Genomic DNA, 27,818 nt, shown 5'->3' with positions numbered 1-27,818 from the left:
GTTAAACTCCAATGCTAGATTAAAAACACAGAATTCTCTGAGATTTTATGAAGTTCTTGAAATTCCTTGAGATTTCCCTGATTTTTCCAAGTAAAATGTAACTCCCTGAGAATTCCAAGTTTTCCAGGTTTCCCAGACCAGTGACAATCCTTTAATTTTCTTTGTGAAGGTGTGTCTTTTGTGAAAGAGGTGGGCTAGACAGTCTCTGCCTGAACTTCAGGTATGGTTAATTAGATAAAGGCAGGAGGATCGGGGGTGAGTGGAATATCGAATGGGAAATATGTTTTGCAGACTAGGACTGGGAGACAGTGCCTGTCTGTGAAAGCCGTTTTGACACCTTTAGCATGCTAGGCAAGTTCTTGTCTCTCCCAATATGCCGTCCCCAGATGGCCATGCTGTATGGTAGGGATTTTTTGGTGTGGAAGGGATGGCAGCTGTTGATATGTGGGTATTGTTGGTAGTTGGTGGGTTTAATGTGGACACAGGTAAGGATGGAACCATCAGAGAAGAAGAGATCAATGTCCAGGAAGATGGCCAGCTGGGTTGAGGATGACCATGATGTTGGAGATGTTTGTATGGGTGCATGACGGCAAGGTCTTCAGCGCAAAAACAGGTGCAGGCGGCTGTCAAGAAAATATCCAGAACAGGAAGATAAAACAGAACACAAAACACAGGTAACAAAGGTTGGAAAACTATGTGCATACCCTCACTGAAGCATGGGACAAAGCATTGCGTTAGTAGTAAAATGTGAATGACACAGAAAGAAAGTGGTAGAAGGAGCTAAAACAATATAGCAGATGAAAGTGGCTGGCTGACCATGAGGAAAAAAAGGGAAGAGCCAGCCACTCTGCAATACACTAAAATCTCCAGCCTAAAAATTTAGGCTAGAGTCCAGACACAAAGCAGAACTTTAAAACCCTAGTTACACTCATCTCATCATCAGCTAAAATAGAGGGCAGAGCCTCACCAATTTTTGCTTCTGCCCTTGCATCACAGGTGATGCAGACAAGGTGACAGTTGACCATTTGTCCCAAGGTCTTCCCCATGCAACTAGTGAGGGCAACATTACGGTAACTACTTGGGCATGTTCAGTCTTTCCCAGGTTTTAAAAGAGGAATTAAAACTGCCTCATGCAATGAGTCAGGAAAGCAACCTGACGCCCAAATGGCATTAAAAAGTGTGTGGAGGATATCTTTGTTGCACGTGGTGAGGTGCCATAGCATACTGTAATGGATTCTGTTGTGACCAGGGATGTGTCACAAGCCACAGGCAATGCAGAATGCAGCTCCCACATGGAGAATGGGCAGTTATAAACTTCATTAGAGGTGGACTGGAAGTCCAAACTACACATCTCAGCAATCGCCCTATGGTGTCGGAAACTGGGATCCTCACTGGCTGTAGCAGTAACTGTGGCAAAATATGCTGCCGTAGTCTGGGCAATGTTGATCTATGTGGAGAGTGCCGTTATTCATTACAGCAGCCATGAGGCACCTCCCTCCTCTCGCAGAAATTCTCCTGATGTTCTCCCACACAATGGAACTTACGGTGGAACGATTAATCGCGTTCAGGAATTGTTGCCACAACCTCTTCTTGCTCTCTCAAGTAATTTGGTGACATTTTGCTCTTGCCACCCAAAAGGCTGCAAGATTCTCAGCAGTTGGCTGACACTGGAACCTACACAGAGCCACACCTCCGGTCCTGATTGCAGAGCGGCATTCAGCACTCCACCAAGGGACAGGTTGCCTCTTCTGGTGGCCTGTGGACTGTGGAATGGATGCTGCAGTGGCATGGTGGACCATTTTGGTAATATGATCCTCCCATGCCTCAACATTCACACAGTGTTCGAACTGGGCCAATTGGCCATAAGGTGTCCAGTCAGCTCTACTGAGCACCCAACGTGGTGGTTTCCTCTCGGGGCCCATGCCATCTGGCAGGTGAATCCAGATCAGGAAGTGATCACTTCCGTGCAGGTCATTGACCACTTTCCATTTAGCACTGTGGGCAAGAGCTAGAGAGCAAAGCAAGAGATCAATGGCAGAGAATGACCCAGTCATTGTGCAGAAGTGAGTGCTCTGTCCTGCATTTAGCAAGTATGCACAGGATGACAGAATAAGCCTTTCAATTGCTCTACCTCTGGGGATAGGTAATTGCAGAGCCCCAAAGCACACTGTGTGCATTAAAATCACCATAGATGATAAAAGGGTGGTGGAGCTGTATAATAAGGGTGGTGACGGCCTCTTCATCAAGTGCATCATGTGGGGGCAAGTAAAGGGAACATATTATCAATGGATGACATATGTGCACAGGCACAGCAATGGCTTGCAAAGCTGTTGTAAGGGAGAGAGGCAAGGAGAGGCAGTCTGTGCTGACGAAAATACCTACGTCTCCTTTAGCTCTCACTCCATGCTGGTCATCCTTTTTGTGGAGTACATAGCCTCATAGCTCAGGGGAATATGATGGATGGAAATAAGTCTCCTGGAGACACAGACGTCTACCCTGAGAAAGTAGACGAAGTTCATCCATATGCGTCCTGGACCCTTGCAAGTTCCACTGAAGTATGGGAGCCACTAGGAAGGGGGTAGCACCTTCATCCTGTTTTTCCAATGAGGTGGGGAGACTGCAGCAGGTGGAGGGGCAGTTCTGGGGTGAGATGATAGCCCCACACATATGTCATACTCCATCAGCTCTGGGGAAGAATCAGATGAAGCATCAGGTAAAATGACATCGACATGGTCAGATGGTTTACCACATGATTTTACCTGATGTTGCTGCTTTATAGGAGCTTTTTGCAGTTTGATGGGCTTTGGTGGAGCTGATGTCAGATTGGTAATGGCCGTGCTGGGCTTCTGAACAGCCTCAGCTGTTGGAGGTGTCAGGGCTGGTCCAAGTTGGCCACTGTACTTTTGTCTGCCATTCAAGTAGAGGATGCAGGCTCTAAAACACTTGCTGCCTTGCAAGTGCACTGACATCTGCAGGTGTTAGTGCCAACACTCACCACCTCCATTTCTGTAGAGGCATCCCTGCTTTTGTAGTAGGCTTCTGAACCATTGATGCAAAAGATGTAGCAAATGTGGAAGGCTGCATGGACTTGTAAATCTTTTTGGTCTCACCATAGGGATATGCTTGGTTGTTTTTATTTCGTGGACTTTGAGTTCCTCTAAAAAGATTCAGTAGTCCCTACTCCAAAAAGGGTGGTTTCCAGAGCAATTGATAGATTTGGCTGCAGACGAGCAACCAACTCCTTCATGAGTGGCTTTACCACAGTTGCCACAAGTTGCTTTGCAGTTACACCGTAAGGTGGTATGCCCAAAACGGTGGCATTTAAAGCAGTGCATTGGGGTTGGGAAATAAGGCCTCACACTAAGGTGGAGGAAGCCAGCCTTAACATAATCATGAAGTTTTGTGGTACTGAAAGTCAGGATAAAGGAGTTGGATTTGATGAGATTGCCATCAACCCTCTTCATGATATGCTGCATGTCAGATATATCTTCCAGAACCCACTCACATTGCAATTCCTCCTGGGAATGTTGACTAGATCCCGGCATGTCAAAACAGCCTCACTATAATTCAAGGTGCTGTGCAGTTCAGTGTCCATTTCATATTCCCCAAGGCATTTAGCAGTTTGGAGGTTAGCTGCCTGCTAGGAATTGGAAGTTCCCATCAGGCAAGCGCTTCACCTATTTTAAAGAGCCACAGATTCCCTGAGGGCTGAGGATGACCAGGTGAAATGGATGGTAGAAAAGGTCTTGACATTTGTATATAAAAGGGTGATACCTTCACAAAACTACCCTCCTCCAGCATGCATTCTGTTACTAGAGACTGGACTTGTCAAAGAAGTGCCGGGGACTGACCACATGAGCCAACCTGATAGACTAGGTGCTGGAACCTTCTAGTGGCCCACCTTTTCCACTGGGAGGAGGAAAAGAAGATTTTGGAGGATCCATTTTGGTCTCACAAGCAGCTAGGGAAGTAAGAGTCCACTCAAACAGAGCCCTGCATGCCTGAGTAAGCATTATACAACTGAGGTGTGGCAGGTTCCCCAGAGTTCGCCTGCTAGTAACTGTTCCACCTCAACAGCTATGCATCTCCTCAGTGTGCAGCACACCTTGAGATTGAGAGGTTTTTTATAGAGGTTTATTCTGTCCTCGTGATCTGGGTGGTCAAGCCAAGATCCCCATCCCCTGAGACTCACAACATTCCACTGCCATGCTGCACAGTGGTCACTGAAGCATGCCCAGAACTTACCATGACAGGAGACTGGTGGCACTTACCAGGCCCCAGCTCAGGAACCTTGGGGTTGCCAAGCCTGTACTCAGCAAACGAATGCTGAGACCCTGAGGGCTGAGGATGACCAGGTGAAATGGATGGTAGAAAAGGTCTTGACATTGTGAAGCAATGAAGATGGGGTGTCTTGGCCTTGATTCCAGACCATGAAGATTTCATCAATGGACTTGAACCAGACCAGAGATTCAGGTTTTGGGAGGTTAGGAAAGTTTCCTCTACATGGCGCATAAACAGGTTGGCGTAGCAGTGTGCCATGCAGCTGCCCACAGCTGTGCTGCAGATTTGTTTGTATACTGTTCGAATGATATTTGCACCATTTGACTGTACATACTTCTTTAATCTATATTACTATCATGATTTTTTCTTTAAGCCATCATCAAGGACAACAGTGCTGGGTATAATTAGACTTTGTTAAGTAAAGTCATCATCAAGATCTATTGTACTGGGTTTCCCAGGGCTTAGATAAGTACAAGATCACTGAAATGTGTGGCAGACAGATAGCAAATATATTTTTCAGAAATAGAACAATTGAGCCACAGAATGAACATCAGTATTGTTGTTACATGTACTCTGAACTTAATCTGAAAATATACTATGGAAGTTACTGCTTCTACACCTTCCTTTCAAAGGAAAAGTACTTGCATGTTAGGATGAAGTTAGTAAGGTATACGAGGATAGAGGTAGTGGGTTTGGAGTATGAAAGATGTTGGATGAGGTAGGGTTCGATAGCAGCAAGACAATGTGCATGAGAGATGTTACTGTATAAGGAGGTGGCATCAGAAGTGATGTGTAGGGATCCAGAAGGTAAAGTATTAGGGATGGTGGAGAGTTGGTGAAGGAAATGGTTGATATCTTTGATGTTGGAGGCTATATGTGGGTAACTGGTTGGTGACATTAGTCAGTGAGGGCCAAAATTCTTTCAGTGGTGGCATAATGACCAGCTACAACAGGGCATCGAGAATTATTGGGTTTGTGGATTTTGGGGAGCATGCAGAAGGTGGGAGTGCTGGGTGTCATGGGATTGAGGAGGGAAATGGATTCAAGGGTGAGGTCCTGGGAAAGCACCTCAGGCTTTAAGCAGGGATTGGAGATTTTGCTAGACTTCTAGTACGGGATAAATGGCCATTTGTAAACTGTAGCCAAGAGCAAAGTGGACCATCCTGTGGCACAATATGCAGCTGAACATAACATGCTTGATTTCAGTGACTGCTTCGGAACCCAGGCCATCTACATCCTCCACTCCACCACCAGCTTTTCTGAAGTGCGTAGATTGGAGCTATCCTTACAACACATTCTTCACTCCAATATTATCCTGATCTCAACCTGTGACAACCTACAGTCCCCACACCCTTCAACCCTTCTGTCCTACCCACCTCCTCCCAGTTCACACCCTCTCACCTTGATGGTGCACTGCTCACTGCCAGTGTACTCACCAGTCTTTTCCCCCTCTCTGGTTCTCTCCTTTTCCATTCCCAATTTCCCCTCCCCCTCTCCCATAGAATCCCAATGCTATGCCTGGCAGACTTGTCTTGTTGCCTTCTAGTCCCTGCACACTCCACCAGGCAGCTTTGCCTCTACTTGTATCCTAATATCCATTCCCCTTTCCTCCCCCAGTCCAGATTGCTGCTTTTTTTCAATGCAACAGTTACAGTCTGGCCAAAGTCACCGAAGTTAGGGGCCATGTGCATGTGAGGTGTGCCTGCTTGTGTGAATATGTGTGTATTTTCCTTCCTTTTCTGAAGAAGGCTTTGGCCAAAAGCTCGGTGTGTAATAGTCTTTTTGTTGTGCCTGTCTGAAACTCAACATATGATCTTTACTGTATGTAGCAGTCTATCCTTTTCAAAATATACAATGAGACATGAAAATGTACTACAAAAGGAGTGTAAGGGTTGAAGCAAGATAAGAAATGAGAGCCTACAACCTCATATGTGTAAAAAAAAATCTGAAGTACAATATGTTTATTTGTTGCTTAGCGATGAAATCTACAACGAATATTATGATGAAGAAATATGGCTGCATACCGAACATTTGCAAATATTGGGTTGCTACATAAGTTCACAGTGTTTTTGTTTTTCATGTTGGTGTTCTGGACACTATGAGTTTATTTATTGATTGTCATTTTCTTATTTGTAGTTCACTGATGCAATTTGAGTTTATGTATAGTCAGTAGTGGAACTGTGGATGCTGCTAGAAACATTTGCTCTATGTATGGAGATAATGCCACTGACCACAGCACAGCAATAAAATTATTTTCTCATTTTAAGGAGGATCGTTTTGACATTAGTGACCCTCCACATTCAGGAAGACCTTCGGGGTTTGATGAAGGTCATTTAAATACATCAATCCACAATGATCCACATCAGTGTACTTGAGAACTGGCAAATGTGATGAACTGTGATCATTCCACCATTGTGTGACATTTGCAAGCAATGGGGGTTCAAAAATCAGGTGTATAGGAACCACATGCTCTAAGCCAAAATCACAAAATTCAGTGGGTGCCCATATATGTATTGCTACTTGCTTGTCATCAACTGGCTCTTGAACAACACTAACCATTCCTGTCCTGCACCATTACTGGTGACAAGAAATGGTGTCTTGATGCTAACATAAGGAAATGAAAGGAATGGTTGAGCCCAAACAAAGAAGTAACCTCCATAAAAAGACCTACACACATCCACAAAAGATAATGTTATGCATCTGGTGGAACAGGGATGGTGCAGTGTACTACAAATTGATTCCACTGGGTGAAACCAGCACTGCTGACATTTATTGTCAACAACTGAAAGGTCTTGCAGATGACCAGGAAGACTGATCTTATGCTCTCACATTTCACTTTTTCTGCTCTCTGTTGAACAATCTTCAACAAACTTCCTTTCCAGATGAAAGTGCACTTCAAAAATAGCTTGACAAGTTCTTAGCCTCAGAACCATGTGATTTCTACAATCACAGAATCAAAAAGTTAGCCCAGTGTTGGCAGACTGTTGTAAACAGTCTCCATTATGTGTTTTATAAAAAAAACAGTATGTACTTATGCACCAACCTTATATTATTAAACAGACATGTTCACTGAATTGAAGAATCAAGAACCCATTTATGGCATGGAAGGCATTGTCAATGATTTTTTTTTACATATTCCCACTGTACATTACCTTATCTTTTTCCCCCTTCTGGTATTGTATTAAGAATTGAAATTCAGCACATACAACAAATTTCATCGTACAAAAAAATGTACTGTGTAAATAAAATTCCTCTGTGTTCTAAATTTCTCATTTGTAATTCATACACACATGATATTCTACAAATCCCATAACAAAAGAGAGTCTTGAGAGATGTGTAATGAGACAAGTTATACATTGACAGGCACAAACTGCCATTGCAACTGTATCATATTACCAAACTTTGCTGATCTTGTAGCCTTTATTGCAAAGGCCATTTTCTAGGCGGGCAAATAAGTTATGATGCTAAAAAGAACTCCATTACTACATCACATTAGTTAATTGTTGGTTGACATCAATTAAAAGTGTTTTCCGTGCTTGGTAGTAATTGGCCATTCTTGGTGAATATGACAACAGCAATTAATACTGCTGTAATTAGACTCTGTTGTAGACTAGTGTTGTAGTATTGCTGCTTCTTCTGGATTATTGTATGGCTTATTGTTACTGCAAAAAGCCCTTGGTTCAGTGTGAGTAGCTGCATTATCTTTCAATGTTTTTAGACTGCTTGATGACTTTGACACTTTATTTGATTTTTTTTAAACTGCTGCTTGTTTTGACAGTGAACTGGTGTTATTACAGCATATATATTCTTTAGATTGTTTTATGTGGTCAGCAACTAAAGACATGTTGCATTTTTCCATGTTTTGGCCATATCCATGACTTGTGCATTTATTGTCTGGCCCAGTTCTCTTATATGAGCTATAATACAACTGCAGCAATTGCAGGTTATATCATACACTCCTTAGTAAAAGGCAGAAGATCTCTTTACTTGTTGCCATTATAATTTATCACCTTGATGACCACTTGCCTTACAATTTTGCCTACCTTGTTGGCCACGTCTATAACAAATGGTAGTAATGCAGTTACATTATGTCCACCTTCCATGTTATCCCGTAGCTTCCCATGGAATGACATAGTTTGATTTTTGTACCTTCACAATACCTGTTTGCTTTGAATGTTCTTTGTAGCTAGAGGATCAATGACAAATGTGACATGCTCTTATGTTTGGTTTATTAAATATGAACTGGAAAAAATTAACTTCTCCATAAATTCATCTGTGGGGTAACTAATGTTTCATTTCTCTTATCTGGATCTCTTTAACTGTTTTTGAAAGTAAAATGTTACAACTCATATTTAAAACTGCATACACAAATTTAAGATTAACAGAGTAAATTCATGAAGATAAGAGTGCAGTAAGTACCATCAACAAATATGTGTAAAATCTTTGCTTATCTTTGGAAAGTGCCAGTGGGCTACAAAAACCTACTTGGATCACCAGTGCCCAGTAAATTAGAAAGATACTGGTCAATGGCAGTGTTTTGATTTGTTATGTATTGTAACTTGACTAGCCTCCTAGACATTAAATCAATGTATTAAATTACTTTGTAAATCAAATAAATAAAATTTTGATTCTTATTCTTATACTGATGGCTCACTCCTGCCTATCATGTATTGTTCAGATTCCAAATGTTCATATATTCTTGCCATAACAAGATAATCTGTGTTCATTACATACAAAAAAAAAGTGTGAAGAAATTTAAACAGATTTATGCATTTAAAAATCCTTGATTAGTGCATCAGTGATTAATGTTATCACTAGGGCCCGGATTTTAATTACCTAAAAAATAGTGAAATATGCAAGCATTTATGACCTAAAACTTACATAAATATGACCTTAAAAAATAAAATATGACTTAATAGAAGTTTATTTAAAACATTCTTGTTTGTTTATTTAATTTTTTATTCACCATAAAGTAATACAAAATGCACTTCTCAAAATAATGTAAGTATAGTTCTTTCTTTCTGTAGAGGTTGTGGCTAATTTGCACCTATTTTTTGAATATCTGAATGTTTTTATTTCTAAATAGTATTTAAAGGGTTTCACATTATTTAATACCGTATGTCAATCTTCAGTATCTGCAAAGTTGCAATGGACCACAAGGTGCATTTTCAGGTTTTCCATTGTCAAAGATCTCTGGTTGTTGCTGAGGATAGTTTTGTACCTGGAAAAGCTCCTCTCCACTTCACAAGACGTCACTGGAGTGTATTTGAAGTCAGCCAGGTCACTGGAGTTCAGCTCTGTTTCAGTATCTTCAAATGTTGCGGCATTCCCTGAAAGCCTGTCACTAATTTTGCACAGTGTAGAATATCCAGGATTCCGTTGGAGAACACTTAGCAATTTGATTTGCACTTTGTCAGCCACATGACCACGAGCTCGACCCAACTCACTCTGCACATGTTGCACAATACCCAGGGCCTCACATAGCTGAGTGCCAACAGCTACCAGTCATTTGATGGCTTTTGATATCACTGAAAAATTGGCATTGATGTATGCCAAGTTTTGAGACAATTTATCCGTAAAAACGTCTTTCACAATTCTGATAGCTCTTGATTCTTCGCTATCCAACTCACAGAAGATTGTCTTTATTTTGGTGTAGTTGATGCAGTAATACTCAGCAGCATTAAGCCAAGAACCCCATCATGTAAGAACAGGTTTAGATGGGAGGGGCATTGAAGGTGCTTGTTCCTTGAATTTCTTGCCACAGGAAATTAATTTGTCCACGTCAGGGTAATTTGATCACACCTCTTCAGCAACTCTGTGCAACGCATGTGCAAGGAAAGTGGCGTACACCATACTGGGGTAGAGAATCTGAAGCAACAGTAGTTTCAGAGAGTTGTCAAAAAAAAAAAAAAAGTAGCAATCATCGAATTGTTTACTCTATTGAGAGCTTCACACGTTAGTAGGAACATATCTCCAGGGCCATCAACTTTTAGAACACCAACAACAACATTTGCAATATATCACCCACTAATATCTGTAGTTTCATCTATCGACAGCCAGATCTTTTGCTCAACAATAGTAATTTGTATTTTGTTGAGCACATCATTGTAGCATATGGGTAAATAGTTCTTTCTCAGTGTAGATACATCTGGAACTGGATGTGTTGTGTACTTCTCCAAGAATGGTCTGAAGCGTGGATTCTTCAGCTTTTCCAATGGGATGTTGCAGGACAGCATCATCGCACACAAATCTTTGCAGAATGATTGCACGGTTGACGATTGACCTATCTGTTCTAATAACAGCATTTGCCTGCTGTTATTTTCAGCATTTCGTTTCACACAGCTGCTGTGTTTAGCGGTATTACAGTGTTGTTGCACATTAAAGTGCTTTTCTGCACTAACTTTAACTTCACACAGTTTACAAAATAATATTTTCCCATCAGTACTAAAGAACGTCTCTCCAAATTCTCGAACATATCCTCGCAGCTTCACGCTGTCGGAGCACTTTGCTTTAGGCATGTTGAACAAGGCAAAGACTGTATTCAAATTGGTTACTGGTAACATCTGTGTGACTGCAATGATTATTACGGCAGAAGTCACCTTTGTTGGCTCTGAGAGCGTATTGTCGACTCTAAGCAACAATGTTTTATGTTCGTGAAACACCTGTTGTGGTACACCGATTTTCTGCTACAGTCCTGAGAAATAAAGCTGTGTACTTATTTATCTGTTTATCTTTCATAATAGCATGTTAAATATTGTCTAGTGAGCAACATATTCATTTTCTTATTCGTGCCCCCTAAGATACAAGAAAACTGGTATATGCATTTTTGGCAAAAGTTGACAGAAATATGACTTATTATATTAAAAGTTAGCTGCAATATGATCTATTACAAAAATTTGTAGAATACATTTTTTGACACGAAAATGCCTAGATTTGTGTATAAATTGTTCTAAAATCCACCCTATAGTTCAGAAAAAAATATGACTTGTCATTAAAATCTGGCCCTAGTTATCACACAAATTTTATTCCTGGTTCACATATAACATGACACAAGCAGTGGATTAATTTAAAGAGTATTGTGCAGATTGCATTTTGCACCTATGTACATTCTTGAGTAGAAATTTTATAACACAACCAAGCAAAACACATTTTGAATCAATAAACCTTTTGTAAATGAAGGAACTGTGACACTTTATAGATGTGAAAGATACTCATAACATATTGATTCAAATGGATTATTTTCACAACACAACTTTGGTATAATGCATGTAGCTCATTTTATAAAAATTAATATGGTGTTAAATCTAGAATCACTGAATGACTTAAAACATTAATTGCTTTATCATTGCAGAATGTGATCCACAGGAAGTGACAAAATGTCAGTTCTTGAATCAAAGATTGCTTGTTCTGTCCAAAGACAGGAAATGGCAGGAATAAGTAAGACTGTTCAGGAAATTAGTTAAAAATCAAGTGCGAGCTGGGATACATGAAAACTGCACTCAAGAAAACTGTAGAAAAGATGTTAAATGTATGGGAAAAAATACATCACCTCCCAACATAAATAAAGATCATCAAGGAAGAAAAGGGTATTAAAATAAAACCAAGGTCATTCCTAATGAAGCGCTGCTTTCACAATATACAGAAATTCTTAGAATCTAACATGGCACAATAAGCAGCAGATTGTCTAAACAACATGGGGCATCTGACCAAATCAATTTATCCACTTATGTTATGTATTTGAATGCATATAAATGGCCAAATGAGTATAATGTTTACTGTTGTAATTCTTAGAGCCTATAACTTACTTGAATAACGTGATTATGAAACTGGTGAGTGGAAATATTCCTTCGTTAGCCATGTGTATATGTTCTATTTTTTTTAATCTCTATTATTTATTTGTTTCCTGGACTTTTAAGTGTGTTATTCCTCTTGGATTAATCCCTGTTTTGTGACTCAATGTAACTTTTAAATGTATTTCTGAAATATCTGTTACTTATGTATCTTCTGAACTCTGTAGTATGTATTTTCTGTCACACTGATTATCATTATGGGAAGTGATGTACACCATCTCTTGCATTTAAACATCATAACATTCCCCATCATCTACCATCATATCGTCCACTTCAACTTGTCTGTTATTACATGTACTTTCTGTACAAAATACGAGGTACAGGACTGATAAAAATACAGTACAATGCAATACAATATAGTGAGAAAGGATAAGAGGATTTCTCTCTGCCCGTGTCCTCTGATGTCTCCCTCATCTGAAGATTCTGGGTGATTTCATTTAATTCCCATGCAATTTTATTTCTCCCTATCCTTTTTTCATGTTTGCCAGATAAAGGAATGTCTAGTTTCAAACACTAGTGTCTGTGTTATCTTTAGCTCATTTCTGTGTGTTCTTGTGTGAGCACAAATGTTGTTTGATTCAAGTTTCATAATGAGAATATTTCTCTCTATAAGGAATCATCTGTTACCTGTTAGTGGATACCATGCTGCACCATTAGTGATACCACGACTGAACGAAGGTGCGCCAGGTTTGCAGGCACCACCTAACCGCATTACAGGGTGGTTCTCAGAGTAAGTAAGAGCCAAATGCCGGAATACATCATCATCTGGTGTTAATGATGGTGTTGATGCATAGCTTTGAAACACTGTAAAAAAATAACATCACTTGTAATTCAGCAATTTCTTGAAGTTCTTTAAATGTTATAAAAAATAAAGAAACAGTAAGGTTATATTTTGAAAACATCTTTTTCTCGGTTTAAAGTAGTTAAAGTAAGAGATATTCGATTCATTTCTCATCTCAGGAGACAGTTGTGACACCTATTAACAGCTGAACTTGCACAGATTATAAATTGTTGTGTTCCTCAATGTAAAACTATCTACAAAAAAAGAAAGAGAAATTGTAACAGAAAAATGGATACTAGAGATGGTAAATGACATGATGAACAGAACAAAAATTTGAAACTATCATTGCTTGGAGCTAATACATTATATACTTTGCCCATTGTACTATTTGGATTACTTATAGTTACTGAAAAAATACCAAATATAGGGCAAGGACTTTAAAGCCACGATTGGCATGATTCTGTTGGAAGGTAAGTTTAGGTACAGACATACATATAGGCTCAACAAAAAATTTAGAAAATCTGAATATTAACAAAGAACTTATAGATGATGGGCTGCCCTGGAAAGAAAGTGACAAGAAAAATACAACAAATGTGTGAGGGTGAATGGGTAATACCAAAAGAGAAGTATTGTTTGTCACTTACAGGATTTTATACCCTTACCATGGGAATTAAAGCAAGCACTAATTTCAATGCAGGTTTAATTATAAGTCTATTTAACTCCAAATCTATTGATATGCGGGGAATAAGATAGACTGTGTAGGGTAGAGGTGGAAAGAACACAGGTAGAAGGTGTATGAAAGCTCACAAGTGAACACATACAAGGCCTGTCTAAAAAGTATCTGACCTTTGGCCAGAAAAAATATTTCAAATACCTGACAGGTTGGGACCCTAGTCCCCTTCAAAGCAGGCCCCTTGTGCTTGCACACACTTAGCTCACCAATCCTTCCACTGCTGAAAACTCCTCTGTAAGTCTTTTTTTGGAATGGTGTTCAGCTCTGTTGTCATGTTCCGCATTGTCTCTTCTCTATTCTCAAAACGGGATCCTTTCAGGCGCGTCTTCAATTTTGGAAACAACCAGAAGTCACAAGGAGCCATGTCTAGAGAGTAGGGAGGTTGGTGAATGGCTATAATTCCTTGTTTGGCCAAGAAATTTAGGATCAAGCAGGATGAATGTGCGGGGGCATTGTCGTGATGCAGTTGCCAGTTTTTCATCATCCACATGTCTGGTCTTCCATGCCGAATTGCATCACGGAGTTACCAGAGAAAATCTTGATAGTACTCCTTTGTCACTGTTTGTTTCATGATGCACAATTCCATGGGCTTCAAAGAAGACAGTCAACATCACCTTGATTTTGCTTCTCACCTGCTGCACTTTCTTCGGCCTTGAAGACTCCAGATGCTTCCATTGCGACAAATGTCTTTTTGTTCCTTGGTCATACCCATACACCCATGACTCATCTCCAGTTATCACAGTGTTCAGAAAACCAGGATCAGTGTCGGTGGTGTCCAGAAGATCCTGTGCAATGTCAAAATGGAGGTCTTTTTGTTCCTGCGACAACAACTTGGGCATGAATTTTGCAGCCACTTGGTGAATGTTCAAATCATCATGCAAAATTGCATGTGCAGAATCTTTACTCACTCCAACCTATTGGGCAATCTCCCACATGGTCAAATGACAATCTGCCATCATGAAATTTTGCACCCTCTCAAGAACAGCTGTACTTCAAGCAGTTTGGAGCCTGCCAGAATGCTGGTCACTCTCCGCTGATGTGTAGGCATTTTTGAATCAGTTGAAACAGTCCTTAATTTGTGTTACACCCATCGCATCTTCTCCAAACACCTACTGAATCTTATGAATTGTTTCACTTTGAGAATCACCAAGCTTTTAACAAAATTTGATGCAGTATCTTTGCTCAACACATTCAGTCATCTTGAGAGGATCGGTAATCTGATGAACACGTTGTGTAGCACCTCACTGAGTGACTGACAGGAAGGTGGGTACAAAATTCACACATCCACATAAAGGTCTCTTCCTGTACTGTGTACATTGGTACTGTGCTATCATCTCTATTCTGCATGGGAAAATCAAAGGTTGGATAATTTTTAGACACACCTCGTAGGGTTCTGTGGTTATCTAATTAAAATATGATGGGATAAATGTGACATGGTAGAGAAAGTTGAGCTCTGCTATGTGATGTCTAGAGATTGTATTCTGTAATACAATGTTATTTCTATAGTGTGAACACATATTGGGTGCAAAGTACAAATAGTCAAACAAGACACAGAAGTCATAGGTTATATTTCAGAGCTTGTTCTGTAAAATTGATTATGGAAATTCTCAGTGCTAACCATGTCATGTGTCAATTTATACAAATGTCTAATTTTATAACAGCCTTCTTCTTTGCTAGTAATGTGTGTGTGTGTGTGTGTGTGTGTGTGTGTGTATGTGTGTGTGTGTGGGGGTGGGTGGGTGGGTGGGGGGGGGGGGCTCTTTCTTTATTTTATCTTCTGTTTATAATATTTCCATGAAAGATTGACACACTTTTCTGTATATGTTCCTTGCACTGTTAAAAACATTTTTGCATGTCATTATTATGTGAGGCTTCACACAAGCTCTGTCATTTTGGGATTCCAGAAGAATACAAGAAGTCCCTCCTCCACTGTCATTGAGTACATTGATTTTAATGAAACCTGTCACAGCATAAAGACCCAGTTAAAATAGAAAACAAACATGCATTAATATGCAGATACTACATAGCTAGAGATATAAGCAGTCTTCCTTCTATGGTGTCAAGGTAGTAGGTCACATCAATGACAGACCAGGAGTAAATGCTGTTGATTGGCTCCAAGAATATCACTATATCTTATGAAGACGTTTAAAGGATTATGTGGGTTATGGATATAGTTATAATTATGGACTGGAGTATATGAGAATATTTTATTACCAGGCATAATACAAGGAAGCTGCAGCAATGACTGAGTTGTAAATTTGTTCTTCCATGACACATATGATTGAATATTGCTGCGAGCAACACTGCAGGCAATGTGGAATAGCAGTTAGCACAGCTGGATGCATACTGCATGTCCCCAGTTCTAATCTGATCACCAGCAAATATTTTTTATTTAGTATTTATAATTTCTAGAATATTCTAAAAATTTCTTTGTTTGTAATGTTTGCATATTCTCGAGTATTCAATGTCTGTATAAATAGCAGCACACACTGTCCAGGAGTCAGTTCTGCCCTGTCTGTACATTGATTCCATAATGAACATGATTTCACTGATATGTGTTGTGCTTCATTGGTGACCCTGCTTCCAGATTTTGTGTTAATTGCAATTACAAGATGACACTGTCTGGTGGAGACTCTGGGTACATCAAAATATGCATATCACTATGGCTCCAGTTAGTCAACATAAAAGCCACTGCCTACACAGACAGGAACCAGTATATAAGTAGTAGATCATTCTCAAAGTCCATATATTCAGGAACCCAGCGGATTCTAAAACAGCATTAAGTCAGATCCACTTCAAGCATCCATCAGTGTTTTTCAGAGATGCTTGTCAGGATCTCAAAGAATTTAAATGAATTGCCACCAAGTGAAATGACATGATGTTTTTGACAAATGTGCACTTTTATTTGTATGTAACAACCCAGCAGTGGTTCAAGAACAAAAAAAAAAGAAGAATATTTTGGCCCCATGCAACATTGTGAACCTGAATATGACAGAAGTTGACAAGATCTCACACTCAAAAGGAATTGCAGAAGATATGTACGATACTCTTGTGGTAAGGGATGTTAAAACAGAGAAATTTATCAAATGGTGCCAGTACATTGAGGAAATGCAAGAGAAAAGAGTCGGATGAAAGAAGTAAGACTAACTTCCAAACAATGTTCCTGTGGTGGTTGTGGGAGAAAACCATGCCCTCACCTCCCTCATATGTGAGTATTAAGAGAAGATCACGCAATGGATAATCCAGGCTGGAATAATGACAATATTATGAAAAGAATAGACTGCTACTCACCATGTAGGGGAAATGTTAAGTCGCATACAGGCACAGCAAAAAGACTGCAAAGTAAGTATGCTTTCTGCCAAAAAGCCTTCTTCTGAATTATGCAAACATATATATATATATAAATAAACTGCACATGATGGCAGAAGCAGTCTGGGTGGTCGGGGTACAGAGGAGGCTGGGAGGGGGGAGGGATAGCAGGGTAGGGGTGGGGATAGTAAGCTGTTGCTTGTGTGAGCATACAGGGACAGGATGGAGATAGAGTAGAGTAGCTAGGTGCAGTTGGGAGGTTAGATGGAGGTGGGGAAGGGGGGGGGGGGCAGGTGGGAGTAGGCAGAAAATGAGGGCAGTAAAAAGACTGTATGTACATTGATGGAATAGAAGGATGTGTAACTGTGTAGTGCTGGAATGGGAACAGGGAAGGGGATAGGTGTGTAAAGGGCAATGCCTAATGAGGGATGAGGCCAGGAGGGCTATGGGAATGCAGGATATATTGCAGAACTTCCACTTGTCCAGTTCAGAGAAACAGGTGTTGATAGGTAGGATCCAGATGACACAGGTTGTGAAGCAGTCATTGAAATGAAGAACGTCATGTAGGACAGCATGCTCAGTAGCTGGGTGGTCCAGCTGTTTCTTGGCAATAATTTTCCAGTTGCTATTCATGCAAACAGACAACTCTTAGCTAGTAGATCACATCACTGGTTTCACAGGGAGCCCTGCCTTTGATTGGATAGGTGATGGTTGTGACCAGGCTGGAGTAGGTGGTGGTAGGAGGATGTATGGGACAGGTCTTGTATCTAGATCTCTTACAGGGATATGAACCATGAGGCAAGAAGCTGGAAGCAGGGGTTCTGTAAGGATGGATTAGGATATTGTGTAGGTTTGGTGGGCCATGAGGAGAATGCTCATCTGTGGCTGAACAGTGGGACTTTGGATGATGGTGGGTGGCTGGAGAGATGGAGGCTTGTTTCTGTACAAGGTTGGAAGTGTAATTATGCTCTGTGAAGGTCTCAGTTTGACCAATGGTATATTTTAAGGACTGCTCGTCACTACATACACTCCTGGAAATGGAAAAAAGAACACATTGACACCGGTGTGTCAGACCCACCATACTTGCTCCGGACACTGCGAGAGGGCTGTACAAGCAATGATCACACGCACGGCACAGCGGACACACCAGGAACCGCGGTGTTGGCCGTCGAATGGCGCTAGCTGCGCAGCATTTGTGCACCGCCGCCGTCAGTGTCAGCCAGTTTGCCGTGGCATACGGAGCTCCATCGCAGTCTTTAACACTGGTAGCATGCCGCGACAGCGTGGACGTGAACCGTATGTGCAGTTGACGGACTTTGAGCGAGGGCGTATAGTGGGCATGTGGGAGGCCGGGTGGACGTACCACCGAATTCCTCAACACGTGGGGCGTGAGGTCTCCACAGTACATCGATGTTGTCGCCAGTGGTCGGCGGAAGGTGCACGTGCCCGTCGACCTGGGACAGGACCGCAGCGACGCACGGATGCACGCCAAGACCGTAGGATCCTACGCAGTGCCGTAGGGGACCGCACCGCCACTTCCCAGCAAATTAGGGACACTGTTGCTCCAGGGGTATCGGCGAGGACCATTCGCAACCGTCTCCATGAAGCTGGGCTACGGTCCCGCACACCGTTAGGCCGTCTTCCGCTCATGCCCCAACATCGTGCAGCACGCCTCCAGTGGTGTCGCGACAGGCGTGAATCGAGGGAGGAATGGAGACGTGTCATCTTCAGCGATGAGAGCCGCTTCTCCTTGGTGCCAATGATGGTCGTATGCATGTTTGGCGCCGTGCAGGTGAGCGCCACAATCAGGACTGCATACGACCGAGGCACACAGGGCCAACACCCGGCATCATGGTGTGGGGAGCGATCTCCTACACTGGCCGTACACCACTGGTGATCGTCGAGGGGACACTGAATAGTGCACGGTACATCCAAACCGTCATCGAACCCATTGTTCTACCATTCCTAGACCGGCAAGGGAACTTGCTGTTCCAACAGGACAATGCACGTCCGCATGTATCCCGTGCCACCCAACGTGCTCTAGAAGGTGTAAGTCAACTACCCTGGCCAGCAAGATCTCCGGATCTGTCCCCCATTGAGCATGTTTGGGACTGGATGAAGCATCGTCTCACGCGGTCTGCACGTCCAGCACGAACGCTGGTCCAACTGAGGCGCCAGGTGGAAATGGCATGGCAAGCCGTTCCACAGGACTACATCCAGCATCTCTACGGTCGTCTCCATGGGAGAATAGCAGCCTGCATTGCTGCGAAAGGTGGATATACACTGTACTAGTGCCGACATTGTGCATGCTCTGTTGCCTGTGTCTATGTGCCTGTGGTTCTGTCAGTGTGATCATGTGATGTATCTGATCCCAGGAATGTGTCAATAAAGTTTCCCCTTCCTGGGACAATGAATTCACGGTGTTCTTATTTCAATTTCCAGGAGTGTATGTGACATTCATGGGTGGCTAGGCTGTGTGGAAAGGGACTTCCTGATATGGAATGGGTAGCAGCTGTCAAAGTGGAGGTAATTCAGGTGGTTGATATGGACAGAGGAACTTTTGTAGCCATCTTTGAGGTGGAGGTCAACATTTAGGAGGGTAGCTTGTTAGGTTGAGGAGGAGCAGGTGAAGTGAACAGGGGAGAAGATGTTGAAATTCTGGAGGAACCCCAACCTCAATCTAGAACATGAAGATTTCATCAATGAACCAGACAAGGGGTTTTGGAATTCTGTGTGGTTAGGAAGGAATCCTCTGGATGACTCATGAATAGGTGGGCATAGGATGGTGCAATACAAGTGCCCATTGCCATACCACAGATTTGTTTGTAGGTGATGCCACCAAGTGAGAGAGGAGATACAGCAGTTTATGGCAGCCAGAAATGTTGGAATGAGTACACAAGAGATGGCCACCATGAACGTGAACCACATACATCTTGAGGTAGAGAGATGTTTTGAACTTTAGCGCCAATCTAAGTATCTGTGCCACAAGGATGGACCTGGCCAACTTGGACTTATGCCACAGTCATCAATCAATAACACAGCATCCAATGCTGGTACAACCAGCTACTTCACTAAGTATAATGACCTGCAGAAAATCAGATATTTGGAGGCTAGGGCAATATGCTGGTATGTTCCCACTGTGGTCACCCTGGACCCATTGCATACTATGGTAGAGAAACAGGTCAAATATTTGACAACTATTACACCACAAGACATCAACCATCACAATACTCCTATCCTTGCCAATCAGCTATATGTGAAAGGCATTTTTCGTTGTGACGGAATATTCTCACGGAATTCCAATCACTGACTTTCTCCTCCAAATGCGAAAATATTTTGTTAACACTGACCTACACAGGGAGAAATGATCGCCACTATAAAATAAGGGAACTCTGAGCTTGTACAGAAAGATTTACAGCTGTTTGTTCTTTCTGTACGCTATGCGAGATTGGAATAATAGAGAATTGTGAAGGTGGCTCGATGAACCCTCTCCCAGTTTGGGAGAGTATCCATGTAGATGTAGATTATAGTTGATCTGTGGGACAAAGCCCATTACTGTACCATAAATGAGTTCACTCCTCAACTCATCTTAGTCATTTCTGTTGCTGTACAGAGGAACCAGTTGCTCGCTTAGCCAATGAATTTAGGAAACATAAGTGAGGAGACCATCTATGGAGGTGAGACTGCCACAGATGCAAATCCTTTGTGGAAAACAGTTATCAAGAAGTCAGGAAATCTCATTGATGTCATCACTGACAACTGATTGGTCCAGGTGCTAGACCATTCAGGAGATACTTTTTCTGTAATGTCAAATACTTACCCTCGCCAGCTCAAGAAGACTATATTCTGTGATACAAAAGCATTTGTGCTGCAGCTCACAAATGGGAAATATGTCTAGTCAACAGGAGTATGTAGTGCTAGAATAACAGTACTAGAATAACAGTGGTACACAAAAGCATATGCAGATACAAGGATGCTGACTACCTTTCAAGGAATACTTTGGTGGAACACAGTAGTGTGGATGAAATTTCAGTCATTGCTGAATTAAATGACAATGCTGCTGATCAGAGGGAAGAATCAGCACTACTGAAAATCATTAATGTGTTGAAGAAGGAGGAACCAACCAAAGGAAAATTCCAATTAATAGGTGGAACGTTGTCTTAAGAGAAACTATGATCCAATGGGATGGAACCAGTTACTCACCATCACAGCTTATCTAATGGCTATCATGAAGTATTTCCATGACAACCCAGAGTCTGGTCACCTAAGACTCATGAAGACTCTTTAGACATAATCAGATGCAGGCATCAGTGACCAGGACTCTATCAACACTATGAGGGACACTGTAGGAAGGAATAACAGCAATGGAAGAACATGTTGCAATTATCTCCAGGGCATCTGGTACAAATTCTACCTGTAATTCTGTCTGCAACAGTGCCCTTCCACTAGGATGGCTTTGACCTCTTTGCAAGGTTGTTGAAATCAACAAATGGGAAGCAATGGATAAGAGTCTGCACAGACTAAGTCACCTGTTAGGCTGTTACCAAAGCTGTGCCAATTGCTGAAGCTCCAGGAATTACAAGGTTTCTTGTAGAAGACCATTTTGAAGCATGGATGACCACATATGACAGTCTCTGATAGTGAAATAGCTTTGCGGTTGAGCAGTGCCAAGTATTTTTATGTTGCGACATCACCCACTGGATGACAGCAACCTACCACCCACAGATGAATACCATCACAGAATACTCTATTAAGACAGTGACAGATATTCTCTTGATGTGCAATATGTTGAACAGAGACAGACTGTCGTGACTTTCACATGTAACACAGTGAAGCAAGAAACTACAGGCTTCATGCTGTTCTTTCTCCTTCATGAGTGTGAGGCTGAAACAAAAATGGATACACTATTTCCGTTTAAAGTGAATGTTGTTGAGGATGACTATGTGAAATGCCTCATGCCTGGAACTAAAGAAATAGGAGAGCAGGCTTGGACACCCAGGAAAAGGGCATAGAGAACTATAACACCAAGCATTGGTCAATGATATGCAGCCCAGGAGGTTTGGTATGGATATTTATGCCCATGCGGTAAGTGAGACTATCAGAACAGTAAGAATTCTGCTTTTGGCCATACTGCATCCTTCATTGCATGCTGCATGACATACAATATTGAGAATTACTGCTCTTCATCAAGAAGACAAAAATCCAAAGACACCATTCATGTCCTCCGAATGAAATCCTGCTACTGTCCTGAGGCACAGGCTTATCATTCAAGAAGCAGGAAAACTGCTTATAATCAAGAAGCTTTGACAGTAGAGGCTACCTTTGATCCTGTAACAATGAAGAGGCTATGGCCCAAAAGTGAGAATCCTCCAGTTCCAACATTCAGAGGATTACTGAAAAGATCTAGATCTACAATGCTGTAGTTGGCTCCAATGAGAACTTTTGAAACAGTGGGTTGCTTTTTTTCCAGGAGAGGGAGCAATATTGCAAGCTGTCCTGCAAGCAATGTTGAGTAGCTGTTAGTGTCATTAATTCACATCTGATCACCAGCAAACTTTTTTTGTTTAGTATTTATCATTTCTATAAGGTTCTCAAAATTTGTTGTGTCTGTCATGTTTGCTTATTCTGAAATATTCAGCATTTGTATGTTTATAGCATCCTCTGTCAACAAGGCAGTTCTATTCTGTCTGTACATTGGGTCCCATGATAAAAATGCTTTCGGTGATAAGTGGTGTACTTCACTGATGACTCTGCTTTCATATTTGGACTTGACTGTGGTTACAATGTGACAATATGACTTCCCCCATATTGTTAAGAGTTCTCTGTAATAAAAGCTCTTTTGTAGCGACCGTACTGTAAAATAGAAACTGAAAGAGTTATAGGAACATGCAAGTTGATAACAGCAATATCAACAGAGGGAGAACTGTCTTGTGTATTCAGAATGTTACAAAATGGATATAGTCATATGATATAGAAAAGAATTATTTCACTTACATAGTGGTTAAAAAATTAATGAGATTTGAATTTTGCTACACAGAACCTACATCAACTTGTGCCATTATGAATACATCATATCTCATGCATCTCTAGGAAAGTTTGTATTGGGTTGACTGACTATCAACAAATTTCGGGTTTCTAAGGTAAAATAGCAACACATGCTGGGATAAGGAAGGGCTCCTGTCATACTTGGTTACTCATTATTAATAGATAACAGCGTCATGATTTTTTTCCTAACATGCATTTTCTGTGAGCACAGACTATATATAGTACAATTAGCTGAAGTATAAGTATGGACTAGATTCATAGCTGCAGATGCAGCTACAGCTACTGGATACAGGTGGCACAAAACAGACTTTTTAGGAAATCCAGCCATTTGTATCAGTGAAACATAAGTAAAAGACACAGGTGTGTACAATCAAAGAATAAATCTTTTTATATAGTAACCACATTTCTGGACCTCTTCAGCTGACAGGTTGCTACATAATGCATTCAATTGCACTGAGGTGACAAAAGTTATGGGAGAGCAATATGGACATATACAAATGACAGTAGTATCATATACATAAGGCATAAAAGGGCACTGCACTGATGGAGGTGTTTTTGTACTCAGGTGATTCATGTGAAAAGGTGTCCGACATGATTATGGCTGCACAATGGGAATTAACAGACTTTGAACACAGAATGGTACTTGGAGCTAGATGCATGGGATATTCAGTTTTGGAAATTGTTAGTAAATTCAATATTCTGAGATCAACAGTGTCAAGGATGTTCCAAGAATACCAATTTTCAGGCATTACTTCTCACAAGGACAATGCATTGGCTGGCTAATAGTCTTCACTTAATGACTGAGAGCTGTGACGTTTGCATAGAGATGTCAGTGGCTAACAGACAAGCGGCACTGCATGAAATAATCACAGAAAACACTGTGGGATTTACAATGAACATATCCGTTATGGTGGTGCAGTGAAATCTGGTGTTAATGGGCAATGGCGGCAGATGACTCACATGAGTGCCTTTGCTAACAGCATGGCATCGCCTGCAGTGCCTCTCCTGGGCTTCTGACCATATCAGTTGGATCCTAGATGGCTGGAAAACTATGGTCTGGATTTCACATGGTAAGAACTGATGGTAGTTCAAGTGTGTAACACACTCCCATGAAGCCACGGATCCAAGTCGTCAACAAGGCACTGTGCAAGCTGGTGGTGGCTCCATAAGGGTGTGGACAGTGTTTAGATGGAATGGATTGGGTCCTCTGGTCCAAATGAACCAATTATTAACTGGAATTGGTTATCTTTGGTTACTTGGAGACAACTTTCAGACATTCATGGATTTCATGTTCCCAAATAATGATGGATTTTTTTTTAATGACACCGCACCATGCAACCAGGCCACTATTGTTTGCGATTGGTTTGAAGAACATTCTGAAAAATTTAAGTGAATAATATGGCAACCCTGGTTGTCCAACATAAATCCCATTGAACATTTATGGGACATAATCAAGAGGTCAGCTCATGCAAAAAATTGTGCACCAACAACACTTTCCCATTTAGATGGCTATAGAGGCAGTGTGGCTCATTATTCTGCAGGAGACTTCCAACAACTTGTTGACTCCATGCCACCTTGAGTTACTGCACTACACTGGGCAAAAGGAGATCCAACATGACATTAGCAGGTATCCTACAACTTTTGTCACCTGAGTGTGTGTTTGCTTAAGTATAGAAGCTTGTTTTATTCGTGATTTAATTTACTGGTAAGTTATTACACCCTTTTTTTCTTTATAAACAGGTCATCTGATGATTATTTGGCAATAAACTGAAACTGGTTATGATATAACTGTGTGACCTGAAATGAAAATATATAATAAAAAAAGTGAATGACAGCAAAAATATTCTTAAGTATAATCTATAGATCATTCAGTATTCAGTGGCTGAGAAACCATATACTGTGCCAGAGGTAAATTCAGTGGAGGAAATTATTGAATAATGAGACAGAACTCTACTTACCTTCAGGAGGCAAAATATTTAGTACTGCCAATACCCGCACATAAAAGCAGAGGTACATGAAAAGGGCTTGCTTTTGGAGCTATTAGTTTCTCCCTCAGGAAGTTGGGGTATGTGGGGATAGTGACACAGACTGCAGGATATGAGTGACACACCTTTAGTGAAGATGAGGATTGATTAAGATGAAGGTGGCTCCTAATCTCTCTGATAATATCCCCTCCATTTGTGTTTACCATTGTCCTCACTGAAGGTGGGTTTCGCTCATCCTGGGGTCTGTGTTACCAGCCTTTTATTCTCCAACTCATCCCTCTCTCCTACCTTGAGGAAGAAACTAATAGTTTCAAAAGCTAGGACAGTTTCATGTACTTCTACTATTATGTACATACATTGGCTGTGCTAAATACTTTGCATCTGAAGGTAAGTATAAATCTGTCTCACAAATAAAACTATATATGATGCATAACCGTCCAGTCACATTAATGTGATCATTTGTCAAAAGCCTGAATAACGATCTTTTGCAGTGAGAGATGTGCAGCAAGAGAGTCAGTGATGTTATGGAAAACACTGACAGGGATGTGGAGCCATGCCAACTCTAGTGCCATGGCGAGCTGTGCTAGATTACTCAACTGAGGATCCATAGCATGAACAGCCTGATCGAGGAGGACTCACAGATATTCAACTGGTTTAAATTCGAGGAGTTTGGTGATGAGGGCAGTATTGTAAACTCATTCTGGAGCTCTTTAAACTAAACACATACACTGCAAGCTGTGTGACATGTTGCATTGTTGTTCTGGTAGATGCCTTCATGCTGAGGAAAAGCAGACTGCATGCAGAGGCAGACATGGTCCTCAAGGATAAATGCATACTTGTGTTGATCTGTTATCCATCCTTCCAGAATACCAAGTTCATCCCATCTGTCCAGTGGAGCATAAAATGCGGTTCATCTGAAAAGGCCACCTGTCACCACTCAATGGACATTCAGTTATGGTTTGGCATGCAAATTCCAGCCTTCATTAGCAATGAACAACAGTCAGCATGGATGCATGAACCACACACCTGCAGCAGAAGCCAACACATGGCAATGTCCACTGAACGGTTATTGTGGAGACACTGTTGGTAGCTCCTTGGTTCATCAGGGCAGTCAGTTTTTCAACAGTTACACGTCTATTTGCCTATACAAATCCCCACAGTCGTCACTCACCCCTGTCATATATGGCCTGTGGTGCACCACAGCTACCTCTGTACCAGTTTTAGATAGCACCCTTTTGCTCTGCACAGTATACTTTTACCACAGCATGATGTAAATGACAGCTGCAGTATTTTCTGGATCCCTCAACATGCTTTATATACTCTCCACTGCTATTGCTGCCACCTACCATCTTTGAATGGCTATTTACACATTGATCTTGAGCATAGGTGGTAGTTACATTAATGTGACTGGACCATGTAATAATATTATTCTTATTCAGTTCAACATCATAATGACTGCTTCATAATCAGATTTCCTTTGTTCAGCTTTCTGTTTTCATCATTTCTGCTCATTTATAGCATCCATCTCACCTTTATGCTGAAGTAAAATGAAGTAAAAATTAAAGTTTATGTTATTTAAAGTAACAAAGTTGCAAAATTCATTACTGTAATTGGAGCTTTTATGTGACTTCTAAGTAGTTCATTCTTTCAGGCACAATTGTGTTTTGCAGATGCATATGCAACAGCAATGAGTAAAAATGTAGGCGTACACTATTACAGAGGTGCGGCTATGATAATTTCTTCCATAAACTTCTTTAATTGCATACGGCCTATGTTGTTCAAAAATGCCAATTTCAGTTGACTATAACAAGGTGCTGTAATTTATCATCTCATATAAAAATCAAAAACTTGTTACAAAAAAATGCTACCTCTTTCTTAAAAATATAATTTAGGTGCTTTTTATTTATATATTTTTTCCAGCCACTATCTCCGGACCCGTGTGCATAAAACACTGCTACCACATGTCACTACCCCTGCACTTATTTTTTGTTTCAAATAATAAAGCCTTTTGATTTTGTCATAAGCCTGACTTGGCACTAATTTCATGAGTAGCACAAACGAGGCAGTGACCAAGAAACAAATGATACTATTATTTCCAGTAACTGATTAAAAATCTTTAACAGACCATTAAATTTGATCTGCATGGACCATACTTATCTTAGCACATATGAATTAGCATTATTTAGTATAGCCAGGCCTGCAGTTGATTATTATACATCAAAATTATTTACCTGTTAATGTTATATCATCGATAAAGAGAAATGCAACATCTGAAAATCATGGATCCTTCCCACCAATACCAGCTTTTCTGAATTGTGCAGGTGGGAACGCTCCCTGAAATATATCCGAGGTTCCTGAAACTCTCCTGGCCTCAACCTTCATTAGGATGGTTACAACCACCATATAAAAGGAATGCTGAGTTGCAGATAGGCACAATAAAAAGACCGTCAGAAAATGAGCTTTCAGTGAACAAGGCCTTCGTTTTGTGGAAAGATACGTCTACACGCACCTGCACCCACAACCGCACATGAACCCACGCACAAGCACATGCTCGCACATCCACGCGCATGCCTGCAGTCTTAGGCAGTTGCCAGAGACTGCAGTCATGTGTGTGAGTTGCATTCGCATGAGTGTGTGTATGTGTGTCTATTGTTGACAAAGCCCATTGGCCAAAAGCTTTAAGTGTGAAAATCTTTTTGTTGTGCTTATCTGCAACTCAGCATCTCTGTTATATGATGAGTGGCAACTTTCTTTCTCATAATATTGTTACATTCCATCCTGGATTTTCCACTTTTGATTTGTTCACCAGAGTATTTTATTCAGGAGACATAAGA

At 41.1% G+C, this 27,818-nt stretch overlaps 1 protein-coding gene across 3 annotated transcripts in view; it reads right to left on the bottom strand.

Annotated features, from left to right (window-relative positions):
- Window positions 1-27,818, bottom strand: part of LOC126465694 (carboxypeptidase M) — a 500,418-nt gene that overhangs the window by 40,684 nt on the left and 431,916 nt on the right. For all 3 annotated transcript variants that reach the window (XM_050096325.1, XM_050096327.1, XM_050096326.1), the window contains exon 6: window positions 12,759-12,935. In XM_050096325.1, the coding sequence (XP_049952282.1) occupies window positions 12,759-12,935 (177 nt within the window). The remainder of the gene's footprint in view (window positions 1-12,758; window positions 12,936-27,818) is intronic.

This window comes from Schistocerca serialis, chromosome 1 (genome assembly GCF_023864345.2).
Source record: "Schistocerca serialis cubense isolate TAMUIC-IGC-003099 chromosome 1, iqSchSeri2.2, whole genome shotgun sequence".
NCBI classification, from domain to species: domain Eukaryota; kingdom Metazoa; phylum Arthropoda; class Insecta; order Orthoptera; family Acrididae; genus Schistocerca; species Schistocerca serialis.
Note: the sequence above shows the minus strand (reverse complement) of the source record. Positions and strands in the feature narration are given on the sequence as shown.